General features: G+C 43.4%; 1 protein-coding gene across 1 annotated transcript; it reads right to left on the minus strand.

Annotated features, from left to right (window-relative positions):
* Positions 1-2,702: 2,702 nt before the first annotated feature.
* On the minus strand, positions 2,703-17,407 carry Znf622 (zinc finger protein 622). Its single transcript, XM_052159793.1, has 6 exons — positions 16,629-17,407; positions 14,803-15,057; positions 14,527-14,689; positions 10,368-10,480; positions 3,871-4,014; positions 2,703-2,965 (listed from the first exon to the last, which is right to left on the minus strand). Exons 1-6 carry the CDS (start codon positions 17,251-17,253, stop codon positions 2,838-2,840), a joined length of 1,428 nt encoding a protein of 475 aa, XP_052015753.1. The 5' UTR covers positions 17,254-17,407; the 3' UTR covers positions 2,703-2,837.
* Between the last annotated feature and the right edge of the window lie 1,877 nt (positions 17,408-19,284).

The raw sequence follows: 19,284 nt of genomic DNA on the forward strand, positions 1-19,284 counted from the left end.
AGCGTTTTCTTTATGATGGATGTGGGAGGATCCACCAATGGGCTGCTGGTCCCAGGCTCAGTAAGCGGGCTCAACGAGCCTTCAAGAGCCAGCCAGGAAGCAGCAGTCCTCCACGGCCTCTGCGCCAGTTCCTGCCTTGAATTCCTGCCTTGGCTTCCCTGGAGGATGGTTTATAAACTAAAATGAAATATACCCTTCCTCCCAGCCCTATACGTACGTATGTAAATATGTACACACACACACACACACACACACACACACACACACAGTGTGTGCATCTCTGAGGAAATCCCCAGGATTATAAGTTGTACTTATCCCCCACTGTCTCTAAACCAAGCTCTGCATAAGAACTGAATCCACCTCAGCTTGAGAATAGTCACATGGGAACAAACAGTTACTGTCAACTATATCCTAAACAAATTTGAATTACATACACCTTATGTTAGCATCACTTGGGGACTCTTAGAGCATGTTAGAACATAATAGAAACTCCACAACATTACAGCTTCGTTTTCTCTGATTAACCCAAAGCAACTGGCCAGACAGCTTTCTCCTGGTCACTTGGAAACGTCTTGGCACTGTGGTTCTGCCATGCCTCAGGCATTACCCTTCATCTGTGTGGATGGCTGCACACTTTGTCTCCAGCTTATGGGGGAAAAGAAGCAGAAGCAAGGCAGTTTGTCTCAGGGTTAATCCGCAGTTAACTAGACCACCCTTCCTTCTCAGTGCATACCACTGCCGGCACTCAGTTACACCACAACTTGCTGCTGAGGAATCTGGGCAAACAGGCCCCAGCCAGAACCAAGTTTGCAGCAATATTAGGAAGCCTGAGCAATAAGTCATCTCAGGCTCCTATCCGTCATCTCCTTTAAGTGTTACTGAACTTCTCTGACTATTTCTTCCTCTGTAACAAAAATACTATATTTTACAATGAAAAAATTATAAAAATTTGCTTATGTTCAGTAGAACATGAATTTGTGAAACAGAGTGCAGAAAGAATGCATCAAGTATCTATTATGGAGATTAGCAGTGAAACCCAGGCCACCAGGTCCCTCTGCTACATGCAAGGACAGGGACAAGTTTATGCTGTCCCTCACCTTACGCTGTGATCCAGTCTCGATGTCTCCAGCTCAAGCCACACACACCAACCTGGTAGAGCTATACGTGGTCCTAGGATTACTCCCGGGAGGAAAGCCTCCACACAAGTGGCACATAAATTAATAATTATAATTGTAATAATTTTATGTGGACAGAAGTGAAAAACTAGGTTGTACTCAAAATCAAAAAGAAGGCTCTCCTGCTAGATGGAAAAGATAGCTAATAAAATAAACAGAATAGCGTTAGTATTTGAGAGCTTAGTAAATACCACCACCACGTCTCAGTCAGTTACACCATCACAACTTGCTGAGATAAGCAGAAGGGAAAGAAAGGAGGAGGAGGAAGAAAAGATGACAGGGCGTGTGTATAAAACCAAGTACAGGCTGGAGGCACAGCTACAGGTCCTGATATGGTACTCATGGGTCAGAGAGAACCAAGTTACAAGCTCAGCAGGAGGCACACACACCGAGGTAGAACATCAGGTAAGGAATGTCAGGTCAGAAGTAATGAGCCAGATGCCTGACACTTGTTGAATGAAAAACCTGTAAGAGGTCTAACTGAATTAGAACACACATTCAATTGTAAATTGAAAACATCACCTGAAACCCGCTATAAAGATATAGATTTAAATATATGTCAGAGACGTCAGGAGACTGAGTACTTCTGTGGAGAGGACGCTAGAAGAGATGAAGGAGCAGAATTCAAACCAAGGAGCCCCGTTCCCTTTTTAAACAACAGTGAGTTTGTATCCCGAGTGACAATTGTACATCAGGACCTATAGCTTGTACCCTAAGTGTCACAATAGACTGGCAAAGGTCATTGAGCACAGGGTCCACGCGACCTCACCTATGGGATTCCTTAGTCACTGTGTCACAGGACTGTCACTAGTCTGACCTGGATATGGCACTTTTTCTACTGTAAGAGACTTTACTCACACACCGACTGCCGGAAGCCTAGTAAGGAACGGGTCCTTTGTTTCTTCAGTGTGTGCCCTCACAACTGGGAGATAAACGGACTGAAAGATCCACTCCCCAAAATGCAAAACCTGGACCACTTTCTCACAGTCCCAAAGGCAGCTCAGTGAATGCCGAGCTTAGCCTCCCTGCCACTGGATTATTAGTGCCTGCTCCTAAGAGGCCTAAGAATCTCTTCAGAGACTGTGAGGCAGTCCTAAAAACTACATAAAAGCTGGCGTTCATTCTCCGTTCTTATTTAGAAATGAAAAAAAAAAAAAAAAAAAAAAAAAAAAACCTTCATAGCCAGCCTTTACCATGTTCTGTTCTTGCCTTTTCTGCATCTTATCAGCATGCCCAGAGTCATGGACAACTCCTAAGCCACACACATTCACAGGCGACATTCAGTTTTGCTCCTATGCAAGCCTCAAAGCCGGTGACTAAGGTCCGTCTGACAAGAAGTAATGAGTTATTCCAACTTTTAACCTAATTTTGGAGTAGACAATGGCTTATGTTTCTCCCCTTGCGCTGGCAGCCGGAAAGCCTTGGGAAGCTGAGGGAGGCAGTAAGGCCCTGTCGTAGCAATGCAGGTCCTGGAGCCCGACACGCCTGTCACCACTGAAAAGCTTCAAACACCGCCCACATGAGACATGAAGACAAACATGATTTTAACTTTATTAGATCAGAACAAATGAAGTAGCAGCAAGAGAACCACCAGGCGATCTGGCTTCAGTGGTCCTCAGATGCGGAGGAAAGGGCAGCGGGGGACGCAGCTGCCTCGGCCTCTCAGAATCTCACTTGGGCCCTGAAGTGCATCTGCTTCGTGGCATTGTTCTTCATCCCGGTCTTGAGCATCCATTTCGATTTCATCCTCTGGACATACTGCATGTCGCGTTCCCGCAGGAGAGCTGCTCCTGTGGTGGGAGGGGGTAAGGAGTGAGGCACGGGTCTCAGTTACCAACAGAGGAAGGCAAATCTTGGTTGAGAATTTCCAAAGCTGGTTTAGGATAACAGTTGATATTTAAAGACAGAATCTAATGTGGGGGTTCCAAGCAATGGGGCTCAGAGATGTACATGCACCTAAGGACTGTGCATACAGAACTTTGTAAACGGTGATGTTTGCAATGTTTTTAGGCACTAGGGCTTTCTGGGACTTCAGAAAGGAAGTTATCTTCACCACTCCACTTGGCCTTTATTTCCCAGAAGAGCAGAGAAGAGTTTTGCACAGCACACTGTGAGAGTTAAGTAACAGCACATTGTGGTTTTAAAGCTTAATAACTTCAGCTGTCAGCTTTACTCATTTCAGTCCACTTCTACTGGGAAAAATCGCCAGAGGCGGCTACCTGTAGGAAGTGCACTGCATCACACATGCGCCGTGACAGGCAGGCCTCTCAGCTCTAAGGGGGTCCTGGTAATCATTTCCCTTGTACAGATGAGCAAACAGAAGTGGAAATTTAATAATGCTCATGATGTAAGAGTTCACAGTGTGAGCCTACGCACGCCACGTCAGGCTCCACAGCTCCACTAAAATACTATTTAATTTCTGTGTTATCTCCAGATAATTTCAGCCTGTAATTTCTAAGATTTTTTTAATAGATATTATCTTCTGGCGAGGTTCATGATGCGTATTAAGTTACTAGGCCAGGAATATCAATGTTTTTAAGTCATGAGGTCTTGGGCTTATTGTTGTAAGCATCCTGAGGTAACGGAAGTGCCATAGGTAAGAAGTCATGCTTCCCCTGGAGGACTCAGAAGGACAACACAAATGACAACAGCCAGCCCCGCGCCCACGAAACCCATGCCCATGAGCATGATGTACCTGTGCTGCCCGTCCACCCCAGGGCTCGGTAGTGCTGGAGCACCCTGCCCACAGCCTTTTGATTTCTAGCAACTGTCACAGCTCTTGGCAAGCCGAACCGTTGTTTGTAGTATCTCATCAAGGAGCGATGGCCCACTCTGGCACCTGTTTGTCGAGAGAGCAATATTTAAACACTGTTCTTTCAAGTCAGAGCTATAGGGCAAAGCCTTCCCAAAAGATCCTGAATGACACCCAGCCTCAGGAAGAATCCTAGTAGGAAACAGACACAACCAGAACAATGTTTATACACAGAAAGACAGACCAGTGTTAAGAAAATATATAAAGGCTAAAAAGCCCCAAGAGAAAGCAGACGAAGCAGGGGACAGCCTTGACATTAGGTCTGCAAGCCATAATGGGAGCAGAACAAAACTGAAACCATCTCTTCTCTGGTTCAGTTTTCTATTCCGGTCGTCCTCCAATAGGAGTGAATTTTACCACACAGGGAAATATGTCACCTACTGTAGATGTCTTTATTGTTACAAATGGAATGATACTGGCATCTAGTGGCTGAAGGACAGAGGTGCTACTGCACATATTAAAATGCACAGGCAGATCACCAACTTCAAAGTATTATTTGGCCACATTGACAAAGCTGAGAAACTCCTTCCAAAATGGTGAAAAACACCTGATACCTCAAAAAGATTATGCTAAATTCTCTTTCAACCTGTGATTATTTGCAGAAATTAAGTAAAACAATAAATCAAACAAACTTTAAGAAATGAATTCTTAACTTTAATTTCCAATGTATGTTGATGTCATTACAAATATGGTTATGTAGACCAATTCACAGACTTACCATTAATAGTGCAATTAAGCAAGAAGGAAAGCGGGCCAGCAAGATGGATAAGCAGGCATAGGTGCGCGCTGTGCTGCCCCGCGATCTGAGCTCAATCCCCAGAGACCACATTAAGTGGAAGAGCGTCACCCCGAGTTACCCTCTAGCTTCCATACACACTATGACACATGCACACAAATACCCCCACCCTCTCAATAATAGTAAGTACGACTTTGAGAAAAGAGAACATACATTATAAATTAGAAAACGAAGGGACAATGGTATTGGCCAGGTAAAGTGTGGCACTTCTATAATCACAATAAGACCACAAGGAAAGTCATTTACTAGAGGGAACGATTTGAGGTTCCTATACAAGGATAGGTTCGAATCCACCCACTAGTCTGTAAGTTTTAATGGAACACAGCCACCCTCACCCACGTCTCTACTGGCTTTGGAGCTACCAAGCAGATCTGAACAATTACCAGGGACAGAATGGTGCACAAAACTATTGCCTTCTGGCCATTTACAGAGAAGCAGCCAAATCATATGGCTTGACTTCTGAGCAGGAAACTAATAAATATGGTAAGCTCTGGGACAGCGACCTCTAGGCTCCACCAGAGAAACGGTTTTCCAAAGGTAATTCTCCCATACTATCCCAAGAGGCTGGTCCCTAGGCCAGTGGTATCAATACCACTTGAGGTTTACTAATAAAAACAGGCTATGTTTTTCAGAAGAATATGAATTAGGACAAAAGCAATCAAATACCTTTCCAAATAGAAACACACAGGATATTTAACATATACACAAGGCATGAAAGTCACTGCCACTAAAAATAAATAAATATGTAGGGGTAAAATCCTGGATAGTTCCTAGAGTAGTTTTCAACTTATGTAAATAAAACCATTGACAAATAAGCAAATATGAATAGTTTATCACATAAGCTGGAGAAGGCTATATTTGCTTTTAACATCTATGTCTGTAACTGACATGGGAAAAAGTGGCAAGTTATTTATGAGGCCCAGTATGCTTGGAAAGTATTTCCTTGCCACCCAGATGTAATTAATGTTTTGAGATCAGACTCAGGTCATGACAAAAAAAAAAAAAACTTCCAACTTAATCTCATGGTCTTTGGACACCAGTATGGATGGATAAAGGTATCTCTCTAAAACCAGCTATTTGATGTATTAGGCATTTTTATGGCAAGACCTTGGCTTGCACTGTGCCTCAGCTCAGGGAAACATGATCTCTGAGTATCGTGTGAGAGGAATCTAATGGGAACAACACACATCTAAGTGAAGTAAGCCTCCAGGTTATTTACTGGGCTTCCACATTATAACGTGAGGCCAGGGTGGTCCAGATCTGCAGGGGCGAGTCAATGATAAAGCTCGTAATTAGTATATAGTGAGTCAATCTGTGCATTTGTAAGCACCATTTGGAAGATCATCTTACAGCTTCTGAGAGCTGATAAAAGAGAAGTGAGCTATTCTTGCTGTCAGTTAACAATGAGAACCTGGCATTAACACCATATGTGGCACTAGCCCAGCTCAACCTGGAGGCCCTTGAGAAGAACAGATTAGCTTTAGAAGCTGTGACTGCCCAGTAACAAGTTATGTCTGACTTGGGAGATTCCTGTCCACCCACCTTTCATCATGTAACTGTTGTTGAAACTGTCCATTCCTGTTGAATACCCAATGTAACTGTCAAATACTAGAGTATCCAAACCTAATTTTCTACAGTTAATTGTGTATCTCATGGATACAACAGCAGTTTCATCTGGCCAGCTGGCAGATAAATCAATGTGTATTTTTCACCTATTTCCTCCATATGAACTGAAGAATGCAGGAAGTGCAAAGGAATTGACCCAAGCTACAGTCTTCCAAAGAAATGCCCCTAGCGCCCTCTACTGGTTATTTTTTTCATTGTTTCTGGAACCATCTAGCTGCTGATTTGACTGTGGAACAATCTGAGTATTTATCCACACTTCAGGTACCACAACTGATGCTTTTGAAACCAGTTTAGAGCAAACTCTTAGGTGTATGATTCTTCTCAAATTGACTTTACACTAACATCCATGCTAAGGCTGGCACACAAATCGAGCGCACCCAGAGATTTCAGAGATCATTTACTCAAAAGACTTAGTGGATCCACATGCTGCCACTACATTTTTCTACAAGGTTTGTTGGGAGATTTCTACTTTCTGAGTTGTTACAATGTGGAATGGGGCAGCGAGAAAATCAAGGACAGCTCTTCCTTCCTGCGCGTCCTCTGTTCACTGCCCCTTCATTACTACAGACCGAAGACTCCAGTGAGTTTGCCTTCCCTTTCGAAGTCATTGCCACTATCTCAGTCAACAAATATTTATCCTGCTTTTATATATCTGCAACCCAGTACTAAGATGAATGAGTCAGGGCAGTCTGCTCTCAAATGCAATGGGAACTTGGGAGAGGAGGAGTCACTTCTAATGTTTTTTAGCACTGTACCTTAATGACGATGGAGGACAAGTATTTCAAAAGTGCCAACCGGGAGAATTTTAGTGTTCTAAACATAGAGAATAATATAGCAATAATAAATACACTAGTCACCTTGGCAGAATCATTATTTATTATATGCATGTACTGAAATGCTACACTGAATCTTATAAATGGGTAAAAATAATATGCATTTACTTAAAATACTTGTGTGTTTTTAGTAGGAAATGAGGGAAGACAGACAAGCAAGACAATAATTACAAAAGAGCATAGTGAATCACCAGACCGATGCCCAAGTATTCTAGGAGCACAGGAGATACTCATGAATAATCTCCCAACGCGTAAAACCAAGATGAGTCTTATGGTGGAGTGGAGTGCCAGAAGGACCACTCACACAGAGACCCAGGAGACCAGTGAGTGTGTGGCAACAGGGACCAGAACAAGAACATAAACCTTGAAGGTAATGGCTCCCAGTCTGGAGCCACACAAGGTAAAGAAAGTATGTTTTAGGAAGAAGAGGCTGATGGTTGTAAAGAATCCAGACAGATGATGTCCAGATAAAAAACTGTGACACAAACAAAATGACCACACAGACAAATAAATGCTTAACAAGAAAACCATTCAAGACATTCAAGAGACAGGCAGTGGTGGCGCACGCCTTTAATCCCAGCACTTGGGAGGCAGAGGCGGGCAGATTTCTGAGTTCGAGGCCAGCCTAGTCTACAGAGTGAGTTCCAGGACAGCCAGAGCTATACAGAGAAATCCTGTCTCGAAAAACCAAGACATTCAGGAATTGCTCAATTATCTGAGTGGGAGAAGACATTTCCTACAGAGAACCATCTGGGGCTTTGATTAACTTTAGAACACTCAATGACCCTAAGAAAATGTGCTTTCTACACAATTAAGTATTCCTTACCAATTTTCAAAAATGTAAAGGCCAGATGAAAAGTTCCCCCAAATAGAGCACGATCCTTAAGTAGGATAACAGGACATGCCTGTCAGTGATGTCTTTATAATATACTACAGTGAAGTGAAGATTACAGCGTTGTTCATGTCAGACACTGCTTTGTAAGAATCACATTATTCAGCTTACTTAGGACGTTGTTACCTTATTCTCCAGGTAAGAGCTGGGAGTTAGTAAAATGAGGACAGATTTGTCTTACAAGATCAATTAATCATCTGCACAGCTCCTGGTACTTGTAAGGATACTGATTCCAGAATTCACTCTCAGATACCAGAATCCAAGGATGATCAAGTTCCTTATACAAAAAGGGGTGGCACTTATATTCAACCCACACATATTCTCCTATATGCTGTTCTGTTGTAGACTACTCACAATTCTAACAATAAATACAGTTATACTATGCAGTTTCTAGAATATCCAGGACGTGACAATGTTATTTCTCTAACATCCTCAATTATTAATTGACTAATTTTGCAGATACAGAAACCATGGACCCTGAGGATTGGTAGTATTCCTCATTCTGTAATAACTAGATGAGGTTTGGGGGGGGGGGTATATCCACCTTTTTACCATTCTGTGTTGTATAGACTACAATACACCACAATAAAACTTCCTTACCATGCAGGAAGAATTTTATCCTCAACATAGTCTCTTTGCCATAGGCATTAAAAAGGTTATTAATCTGAGTTAATGATAGCTCTCTATAGTACACAGTGATATGTGTTTTGATGCTTAGGTATATAGTAAAATAGGAAAGCAAGACTTTCCACATGTCCAGTGCTTCATCAGATACCTTCACTGGCAAGAAAGGTGCCATGAGAGCTGCACAATCCCTGCAAAAGTCCCTATGCACTGTAGGACTAGTGGAAGGGCTGCTGGAAGGTCCTGGGTAAGCTGCCTGGTCACATGTCTGCTTCATATGCTAGAGAACTAATTCACAGACCTGCGGCAAAGCCCGAATGTGCTGTGTACTCAGTAAACAGGGGACACCTGTTCCTCTTTTACTACCATCTCTACATTCATTCTCTTTTTTTTCAGACCACGCCCTCTGAGGTTCTTCCATTCCTCCCAGAGAATGACCTCATTTCTTTAACCCTACACAATAAACAATAGTGCATGCTTCTCAGACACATGACTTCATCTCATCCCTGTAACTTCTACACTAAGTCCCATGCACCGAGGGAGAAGGCAGAATTTATCCTCCATGCCTCTCAACTACTAGAGGCAGGCAGCCCAAGCACTCTTATCCAATTAGCAACAAGTTAAACTATTTTGGAAGCCTGTTACAGTTTGAATATGAGATCCCTGAGTGAAGGAAGAAACTAGAACCTTGAGGTGGAAGGACCTGGCTGGATAAATGACCATGGGATGAATCTTCTGAAACTGTGAACCAAGATAAATCCTTTGTTTAATCCAGGACTTTTTGGTCAGAGCTATGCACAGTAACTAATACAAAGCCTGAGCTCTGTCATGTACAGACACAGGTACCAGAGGAATCGGTCCAAAGAGGAAGAGGAATAGTGAGGAAAAAGAGACCCTGAGAGAAAGTTGAATGAATCGGCTCAGTTGGTAACGTGTATATCATGAAAGCATTAGGGCCTAGGTAAAAAGCTAGGAATGTCCACACACATCCGTAACCCCAGAGCTGGGGGGGGGGGGGGGGGGTCCCTGGAGCTCACAGGCCAGGCTAGCCTAATTGATGGGAGACCACCAAATAAGGAGTAATAAAAAGAGCAAGTCAGGAAGACACCCAGCCTCTGACCTCTACACACACTTACACACATGTGGACACACATGTGCCCCCCACACACAAATATATATATATATATTACACATTCATAATATACGTTCACACACACACACACACACACAGAAAATATAAGACACAAAGAAAAACACATACACATACACAGAAGGGAGAGAGAGGGAGAGATAGAGGGTGAGAGATCTTTTATTCAACATTTTTTAAAAAAATAATTAATTAAATACCTAGTCAAAATATTCTAAATCTGAAAAGAATCAAGGAAAAACAATAACCCAATTTTAATGAAACAGCCAGCCTAGAGCTAAGTAACTACTTTTAAAGTTTACAAGTACTTGAAAAAAAGTTTACACACACACACACACACACACACACACACACACTAAGGCTCATGTTCTTTTTCCCTGAGTACAGCAGGTAATTAATGAAGACATGCTTCTTCCACCATACACTGGCACCAAGCAACTTCGTTTTGACAAACCCGCTTACCAGAGGGAAGTATCAGCTCCATGGTTTCATCATCACATTCCAAGATCTTGTCTGAGGACAGGTCCTCAATCTCAGCAGGATCCTGGCCCTCCTTGTAATCTGGGTAGCTACTCCTGTAACAGTGAAATAACAATAATAAATAGACTTAACTAAAGGGAGACCTGCATGGGCAGATGTGGCAAAGCTACCAAATGCTTCCAGGGAATGCTCACTAAAAGAACTGAGGGATAAATAAAAATTACTGTCAGAACTTTTCTGCAGCAAATATGACAAATGATCCTTAAAAGGATGTTTTTCCTCTCTCTAGAAAGATTACCAAATGCGGAAGATATGAATACAGAGCTGGACCTGCAGTTATAGCCCAGTTACATTACAGGCAAGTGCCCGCAAGACTGCAGCCCAACACAATTTTTTGATGACAGAAAAACTAATTTCTATGTGCTTCAGATGTTAACTTTAGATATAAAGTCTTTCAAGTACTGAATTTTTAAAAATGCAGATAGTATGACTAAAGCACTGAATTTTTAATATGTATCTTTTATTTTATTTAAGCAGCCACAGGATATGCCTAGTAATTGCCACACTGGACAGTACAGTTCTAAAAGAAACTTTCTAAATATATCCAAAATTTGAATGCACATGCAGAGGAGTAACTCTGGACAGTGATGGAGACAGATGCTCAGCGGTAAGGTGCCTGCCAGGCAGACAGACCTCAGTCCGCCTTCCAGCACCCACATAAGAGCAACGCCCAGCACTGCCTGCCTAAAGTCAGCACGCCAGGGAGGGGAGACAAGAGGAGCTTGACACATCTAGGGAGCTTGCTGGTTAGTCAGTCTAGCCGAATTGGTGAGCTCCAGGTCCCAGTGAGACCTTGAAGACATCTAACACAAAGTTCAGGTCTCTACATGGCATGGACATATGTGCATACATATAACACATGCAGCACACACAAACACACAATAAATTTTAATTTAAAAAGGTAGTTGGACGAATAAATGTTGAAATATCATCAGCTAAACAACCAACAGGAAATAGATAAAAGACTACATCAGAAACAAAAATACCTCCCAGCAGCTAATTAATATGTGAAAGGGGTCACAGTTGCATTGCTCATAATAAAATACAGAGTAAGGCCACTACATATTCAGTAATACAGTGAAGCCATTACATATTCAGCCATATTGCTAAAAAGACAAACTTGCCACCACTAGCAGAGGAACTACGGAGAACACACGGGAGGAGGGAATGCGCACTCACACACTCTGTTTGTCCATCTCCTACGGGCCGGCTACTAGACGTCTACACAGTGGGTAAAGTGTGCACACTTACAGACACTAGCAGGATGGAGGGCAGCATTTTTCAATCGCTCAAAACTGGAAACCACTCAAATGTCAACCACTACAGAAGATAAGAACTAAACAACATTCAATCTAGTAATCTGAAAAGAAAACGCTGTAACTATTTAAAACAGAATGGGTCTGGAGAGAGGTCTCAGAGGTTAAGAATATCGTTTCTTGCAGAGGACCCAGGATCAGTCCTGCACCCACAGGATGGCTCACAACTATCCGAAGCTTCAGTTCCCAGGGTTCTGAGTCCCTTTTGTGACCTCTGCAAGCACTGGGCACACATGACACACACACAAACATACAGGTAAAGCACTCAGTTTTAATAAAACAAACCAAAACAGAATGGATGAGTTTCCCAGAAGTACAGCTGAACAAAAGGTGTGGGACCCAAAGGGACACTCTGTGCCACGCTATTCATATAAAGTTCCAAAGCTTGCATTCCAGCCTTCATTCAGTAAAGCTTAAATGCACACACAGCCTGCCTATATAGGGATGTACTGCTGATTCCTGCAAATACACTCAAGGAAAATTTCAAGTCCAAAACGAGTTACCTTGCAAGGGTGGAATTATAATTTGTTCGTTTCTTTAAACCAGTAAATCCACAAAGCACTTACTGAGAGCAGCGCCTGGCAATTAGTAAGCACCTAATTAATGTTGACCTTGTTGTAAATATTTTCTATTTTCCAAGGTTTCTTATTAAACATTATTAACTTTTGCTTTGTAAAGCAAATAAATCATGTAATGTTCATTTTTATATATGCTCATACCATTCATCATTTTGGGGGCCAAAAGAATATATATCAAGTTCAAAGAAACCACACTCAGACAAAGGAAAATACTATTCTTTGTTGAGGCTTTGTGGTGGTAGTACTAGGAGACAAAGTCAGGACCTTAAACAAGCCAGGAAGTACTGTCCTACTGAGCCATGGCCAGGGAACTATCCGTGTACATCAGCAATCAATTTTAATTGATGGCAACAGTCTGAGCAACACACACAGTAAACAGTACAGTGCAATAAAAGGAGCTATATGCCATCAAGAAGACAGATCATAAGCAACAATAAATATTGTGTGAAATGGCAGTAAGGGCTACAAGGATAACAAGGGATAAAAATGATTAGGTAGGCATTGCTGTTTTATGAAAGACAGTCGCGGAGGTCACAATGGCAAGGTGAAATTGGAGAGATTCAGGAAATGAAGAGCTAAAGCTAAAAGAAGCTCTCAGATTCACAGACTTGATTTCTGTTAGAAAAATACCCAGGAATCTAAACAGCAGAATCACGGCTAGAGTCAGAACACCTAGGACATCGTAGGCTATCATACTTTGGCTTTTACTCTAAGAAGGAGGCCCTTGAAGTACTTTGAGCAGCATTAACATGTGTTATAAACAGATCCCTCACGCTAGCTTTGAGACTATAACGGAGGAAGTGAGGATGAAAAGTCCAAGCAGGCAACAAGATTCAGTGACAGTGGACGGTGGAGACTGTACACTAGACCTGGACACTGGAGAACGGGAAAGCAGTCACAGACTGAAGGTAATGTCAGGGTAGATAAAACAGACTTAAGAATTAGTGCAAGCATAATATACAATAGCAAAGATGACTGCAAAATTATTGGCTCCATTCCTGGGAAGGAGAGAATTACCATTTATCTAAGATGATGTAGGTTAGGTTGTATAGCAGCATGCAATACAAATGTTAAAGAGAGACTCTCAGTTTGGAGTTGGAATGGCTGCATCAGAAATATAATTTGGTAGTCAGAGCCTATAGGAGGTACTGAAATAGAGACAGTAGGAACTTAAATATACAAGAAGCAGAAGAAGATAAAGAAATCAGACCGTCTATACTTCACTATTTCAGAGCCTATAGGAGGTACTGAAATAGAGACAGTAGGAACTTAAATATATAAGAAGCACAAGTAGATAAAAAAAATCAGACCGTCTATACTTCACTATTTCAAGCCAGTCACTAAGGTAGGTCTCTTGACTTATCTCTGCCATCTGCTCAGCCTGCTCCCAATTAGACATTCAGTCTGAAGGTCAGATACACTGACCGGAAACTAGAAAGGGATAACTAGTATTGCTTGGGGAGGAAGCTTTCTAACTCCAGCAGAAACTCAAATCTATCTTCTACACTGCACCACCTCTAACATCCTAATTATGCAATTCGACTACCTTTGCAAATCAGGAAGAGAAGGCAAAAGCAAGCTCTAAAAGATGAAAATTTTCTGACCACCTGAATCCGTTTGGCATGGTACTTACACATATCTGTACATACATTATGCTATTTCATGTAAATTTTGACAGAAGGAACTATTTATTCATGAACATCTAACCTACTTATTGTGTATGTATGAACTGCTCAAGATTCCAGTTAGAGTTGAACGGAAATAATCTATCTATGAAATTATGAAATAATCTCTATGAAATAATCTCACTACCAAATGCCAAAGATTTGGTATAGATTACCAAGCAAATCCAGAGTCTCTCAGGGAACCCAGAATGTGAACTTAATTTTTGAATTCCTATTCATAAAATAATTAGCAAAATTAAAGTTCTGACTATTTAATCACAAAGAACAAAAGCAAGTCATTCACACTTACTTTGGGCTAGAGAGCTTCACTTTTCCAAATGTGTTCAAGTGGGCTTTAGCTTTGGTACGTGTAATGCAGGTGAAGGATACACTGGGCAAAGGTGCTATCTGCTACCTCGGCTCACTGCATGGTGGGCCCAAGTCACTTCCAGAAGAGAGTGTATCGTGTATCATCCATCCAAGTATAAATATGACTGCAAATCACCTCACACGCGCATCTTACCTAAAATCATAGAAGTCTGCAAATTCCAAGGCAGCATCACCGTCTGTGAAGAGCTTACAGTGGCTTTTGTCATTCATGTGTGCCTGTACAGCTTCTGTGGAATAGAAGGACTTCCCTTTCTCATTACACCACAAGCAAATTTTGCCAACACCGACTTTCTCTCCTGGTCATGTGGAAAAATATGAAATCAATCTTTAGAAGTCAGGTTAAATCTCACTACTTACTCTCACAAATTAAAAAATATTTCTTCATCAAAAGCAAAATAATTGTACTTACCCAAATATTGAATTAGTCCTTTCAAATCCGAAAGATACTCTATATCAGGAATGAAGAAGCTGTGGACTTTAGTCATGTGAGCCACATTCTTCACGAGGGAGCAGGAATGGTGGGGACAAAACAAGCAGTCAGTTACTGGGATGGCGCCTAGCAGCGGCCTCTCCCCAGCCTCTGCATCTGCATCTGCTGCATCCTCACCCTCCACTCCAGGGTTCTCGCATTCCAATCCGTCATCGGAATCAACATCTTCCCAATCTTTAAGCCAGAGTTTTGAAAAACAAATTTACTTTTAAGGTGTGATAAAGTAAGCACAACCAGACAGACACCAAATGCTTCACGACATATCACAAAGTCCTGCCTGTTCCCCTGAAGCCAAGTTGTCTTTCAAGACCTCAATTTTAGCTATTTAATTACCCACAGACAAACTTAAATGATAAAAACCTCTTTAATATTCCTTTTCCAGCACATGGTAAGCTCTGTGAAACAGCCCCTAACTTCTTTCCTATACATTACTGTACCTAGCCCAGTGCTGGACACCAAGTTAACTGGATTCCTATCTGGCTGAGTAACTGTCTACCATTTGTACTTCACCGGAATACTTAGTGTATATTATGGTGTGTGCAGGGCTGAATGCTTTTCAGTCATAGCATATATGAATGCTGTTGTTTGAATGCATGTGCCCTGACAAGTTCAACTTACTCAGCAATGGAACACATGGGACCTCTAGGAACCTCATGAATGAGCTGATATCCTACACAAACGACTAAACTGACCTGACTAGTCTTTTTTGCCTTTTACTCCTCCTCTATGAGTACACAACCTAGATCTCTCTGCCTTTTCCATCATTAAGGAAAGCCTTAGAAAAATATCCCTCCATAGAACAGGCCCTCACTAGACAGTCAAGGTACCAGCCTCCATGACTGTGGCAAAATAGCTTCATGTTGTTTATATATGACCAGGCTTAAGATATTTGGCTATAGAAGCATAAACCGACCAAGCCATGAACACAAACACTGTCAGGATGGCAGTGCTGTGGGGATAACTTCATAAAGAGCCTGAGGGGCTGGCTGGAGCCCCACACGTCGCTTACAGACGATGAGAAACCCTCACTCCGTTTTAGTCAACTAAGTGAAATGTAAAATCATAAGCCACTCTAACCACAAATTCTACACCAGAGTGCCAACAGCACCTCTATTTTTTTACTCTGTTTTCAATCACTGCCTTAGGTCCTGGATCCACCAGAGACGCAGACAGACAAAACCGCCCTGTGGAGATGACCAGTGAGGCATTTAAACAACTTTTGCTCTCACCCTAAAATGTCCTATTGAAACCCGTCACTTTATACAACACGCTATTTCCTTCTAAACATATTAAGAAAAATTCGTATAAATAAAGAAGATTAAAGCTCGTCTTGTCAATAATAAGATGCTTGAATAATCACCAAATACTGTTCCCTTTCGGGTCCACACCACGTTTGGTGGGACCGGGAGCAAGCATTAAGAATGGAGGTCTACAATCCATTTAGTGAAGTAGTTAAAAGACACAAATCAGGAAACAACTTTAAATCCAGGCAGGGTGCCCTGGGCCTGGAACCCAGCTCCTGCCAAGGCTGCAGTTAAAAGGATAAGAAAGTCAAGGCCAGCCTAGGAAACGGACACCTTGTCGCAAACGTAATCAATGAATAAGGCTCGGGCTGGGTCTCAGTGCAGTGCTTCCCTGACATGCGCCTAGGATGGCGACCTCGCTGAAAATGGACCCGGCATTTCATCTCGATCGGAATGTCTCCTGGAACCGGAGCCTCATCCCAACCCCGACAGGGCCATTACCTTCGTCGTCTTCCTCTTCCTCTCCCTCCTCCTCACTCCCCTCCCACTGCTGCTTCGCCAGTTTCTTCGCCTGCTGTTCGAACCACTGGAGCCGGGGCGGCTTCTCCGTCGGGTCTCGCTCCGTGGTGCCCCGTCGGCCCGCGCCGCCCGCCGCCCTCCTGGATTCGTCCGTGGGCACAAAGGGCGCTTTCTTGGGAGACGTGGAAGGCTGGGCCTTGATAGCCTGCTGGATGGCGGCGTTCATGGCATCCTTGTTGACACTGTCCACGCCCAGCCCCTTCTCCAAGTTCTTCTCGTTCATCATCTCCACTTGCCGGCTCACGGCCTGCACCGCCTTCTTCTCCAGCTCCACGTGCCGCCGGGACTTGAGGTGGTTTTCGTAGGCGTTGAACGTGGCAAACTTTTTGCTGCACACGGTGCAGTAGGTGGCCGTGCCCTTGCTCTCCTCCTCCGCCACGGCCCGCTGCGCCCGCACCCGCTCCTGGAAGCCTTCGGCGGTCACCGGGGCCATGTTAGCCACCTTGCGCCGCAGGTTGTAGCGGTGCCAGTCGGTCTTGTAGTGCGCCCGCTGCATCTCCGCGTCGCGGAAGGCCACCCGGCAGGTGATGCAGGTGTACGTCGCCATTGCCGGGCCGGAAGGAAGACACGACCTGGCCAAGAACCTTCTAATCCTGATCAGCCTTCTAGGCTCAAGACTCCCGAAACCCTCCCTCGTCTATTGCCACGGAAAGCCACACCGGACTCTAGCTTCCGGGGTCTGAGCGAACTTCCGGCACACACAGGAAAATATTGACAGCTGGCTAGGAAGTCCCGCCCATGCCCTTGGCCACGCCCCGGAAATAGATGAATCTTCCCTCCCAGTGCTGCTGGGTCTGCCCTGTCAATCAGAGGTGGGTGTTGCTGGAGGAGGATGCTGCCTCCTTTTTAATAAGGACGTCTAGCGGTTGTGTCGTGTGCTGTGACGAGGTTAGACGGATGGGTGTGTAAGAGGAAGAAGGGCGTGGATGCCTGGGACGTCTCTTGAGAGGTGGGTCACCTCAAGACTGTCTCCCGCGCCTCTGGAAGGGAGCGATCAAACGTGGCGACAGCGTGGGACTTCCGGAGCCCTTGCCTGGCAGGCTGTCCTAGTGTCCAGAAACCAAGTCCAGACCCAAGCCCAGGCCTTTGCAGCGAGGGGAGCGGACGAAACTCTTGAACGAAAAGGTTTCCGGCTGGGCGCCCAAAGCACAGCCTAGCCACTGTCCCACAAAATATAAACCTAGCCACGTGTGACCAAAATATTATTTCAGCATCTAAAAGTGAAAAGAATCTGTCATAACTTGTATGCGCCGCTGTTATTAAACTTTGGAGATCCCGCGCGTATAACAGCAACACTTCATATCAGTTCGTAAATGTCCCATCTCATGCATCTGGGGCAGTGTTTCTTAGGAAAATGTAGATATGAAAAGCTTTGTTTGTGAATTCGGCTGCATTGCCTGACGCAGGCAGATCTATACAGTGCTGAAGTTTCCAGTCGAGTTTATTCTTCTTACTCGGGTTAATTCGTGGTCCCTTTCACTCAAGAACAAGTGACTTTGCTTTGACTCTTAAGAGTTTTTTTCGAGACGGGGTTTCTCTGTGTAGCCCTGGCACTCCCGAAACTCACTCTGTAGACCAGGCTGGCCTGGAACTCAGAAACCCGACTGCCTCTGCCTCCCAGATGCTGGGATTAAAGGCGTGCCCCACCACTGCCGGGCAATTGAATCTCTCCATAGTAATATTTGTCTTCATAGGGTGGCAGTTAGCTTCCCTTTCACCTGTCTGGTGTTGACTAAGTACTTTTATTCTCTGATGCAGGTCAGCTAATGTAATGTGAAAGGACTGTTCGGAAGTCCATGAAGAGCAGCCGAGTGGGGCAGGTGAACTTTTTGGATTGCTTTGAGAGAGTAGCTGCTGCTAACGCTTGTTGTTTTTCCCAGGCTTAGCAATGGAAGTCCTGCATCCAAGGAAGCCTTATAATTATGGACAAGTCAGAAGGGCTAGTCTTACATCATAGTACTCATCTTGACTATAAGTTCCATGAAAACAGCCTTCCCTTTCATGGCTGCATACCCAACACTAGAATAATACCAGGACAGGATCTGTTCAGTGTTTCTTAAAACTGCAATTTTGTAGTGCAAAGTTAAATCTAATAATTTTTTTTCTTTGTTGCAGAAAGTTTTTATTTCAAGAGTATACAGAACTTTCCGAATAACAGATTTCTAGACGGATCTCATTTCGAGAAATATACCTAGTATTCCTCGTCAACTGAAATAAGCAAAATATATGTATTTTCACGCTTACCTGAAAAACAGAAGATATGTAAAGAAAAGCATTTCCAGATTTTTCCTACTTGGTTTTGTGGGGTTTTGTTGTTGTTGTTGTTGGGATTTGGTTTTTTCAAGACTGGGTTTCTCTGTATAGCCCTGGCTGTCCTGAAACCAGCTGTTCCTGTCTGTAGACCAGGCAGGCTGGCCTCGAATTCAGAAATCCGCCTGCCTCTGCCTCCCAGAGTGCTGGGATTACAGGCGTGCGCCAACACCGCCCGGCAGATTTTTCCTATTTGATTTTGCATTTATTGTTACCCTTGGTTTCGTCTCTGCTTGCTTTTGTTTATTTTCACAATCCTATTTCAGCA

The sequence above is a fragment of the Apodemus sylvaticus genome, chromosome 16 (assembly GCF_947179515.1).
Source record: "Apodemus sylvaticus chromosome 16, mApoSyl1.1, whole genome shotgun sequence".
In the NCBI taxonomy this organism is placed as follows: Eukaryota; Metazoa; Chordata; class Mammalia; order Rodentia; family Muridae; genus Apodemus; species Apodemus sylvaticus.

Excerpts from the sequence above, each read along its gene's own strand:
- Znf622 (XM_052159793.1), bottom strand. The coding sequence starts at position 17,253 with ATGGCGACGTACACCTGCATCACCTGCCGGGTGGCCTTCCGCGACGCG. Across the intron at positions 4,015-10,367 it reads GGAGCTGATACTTCCCTCTG|GTGCCAGAGTGGGCCATCGC; the intron begins GTAAGCGGGTTT and ends CTCGACAAACAG. Across the intron at positions 2,966-3,870 it reads GGGGTGGACGGGCAGCACAG|GAGCAGCTCTCCTGCGGGAA; the intron begins GTACATCATGCT and ends CTCCCACCACAG.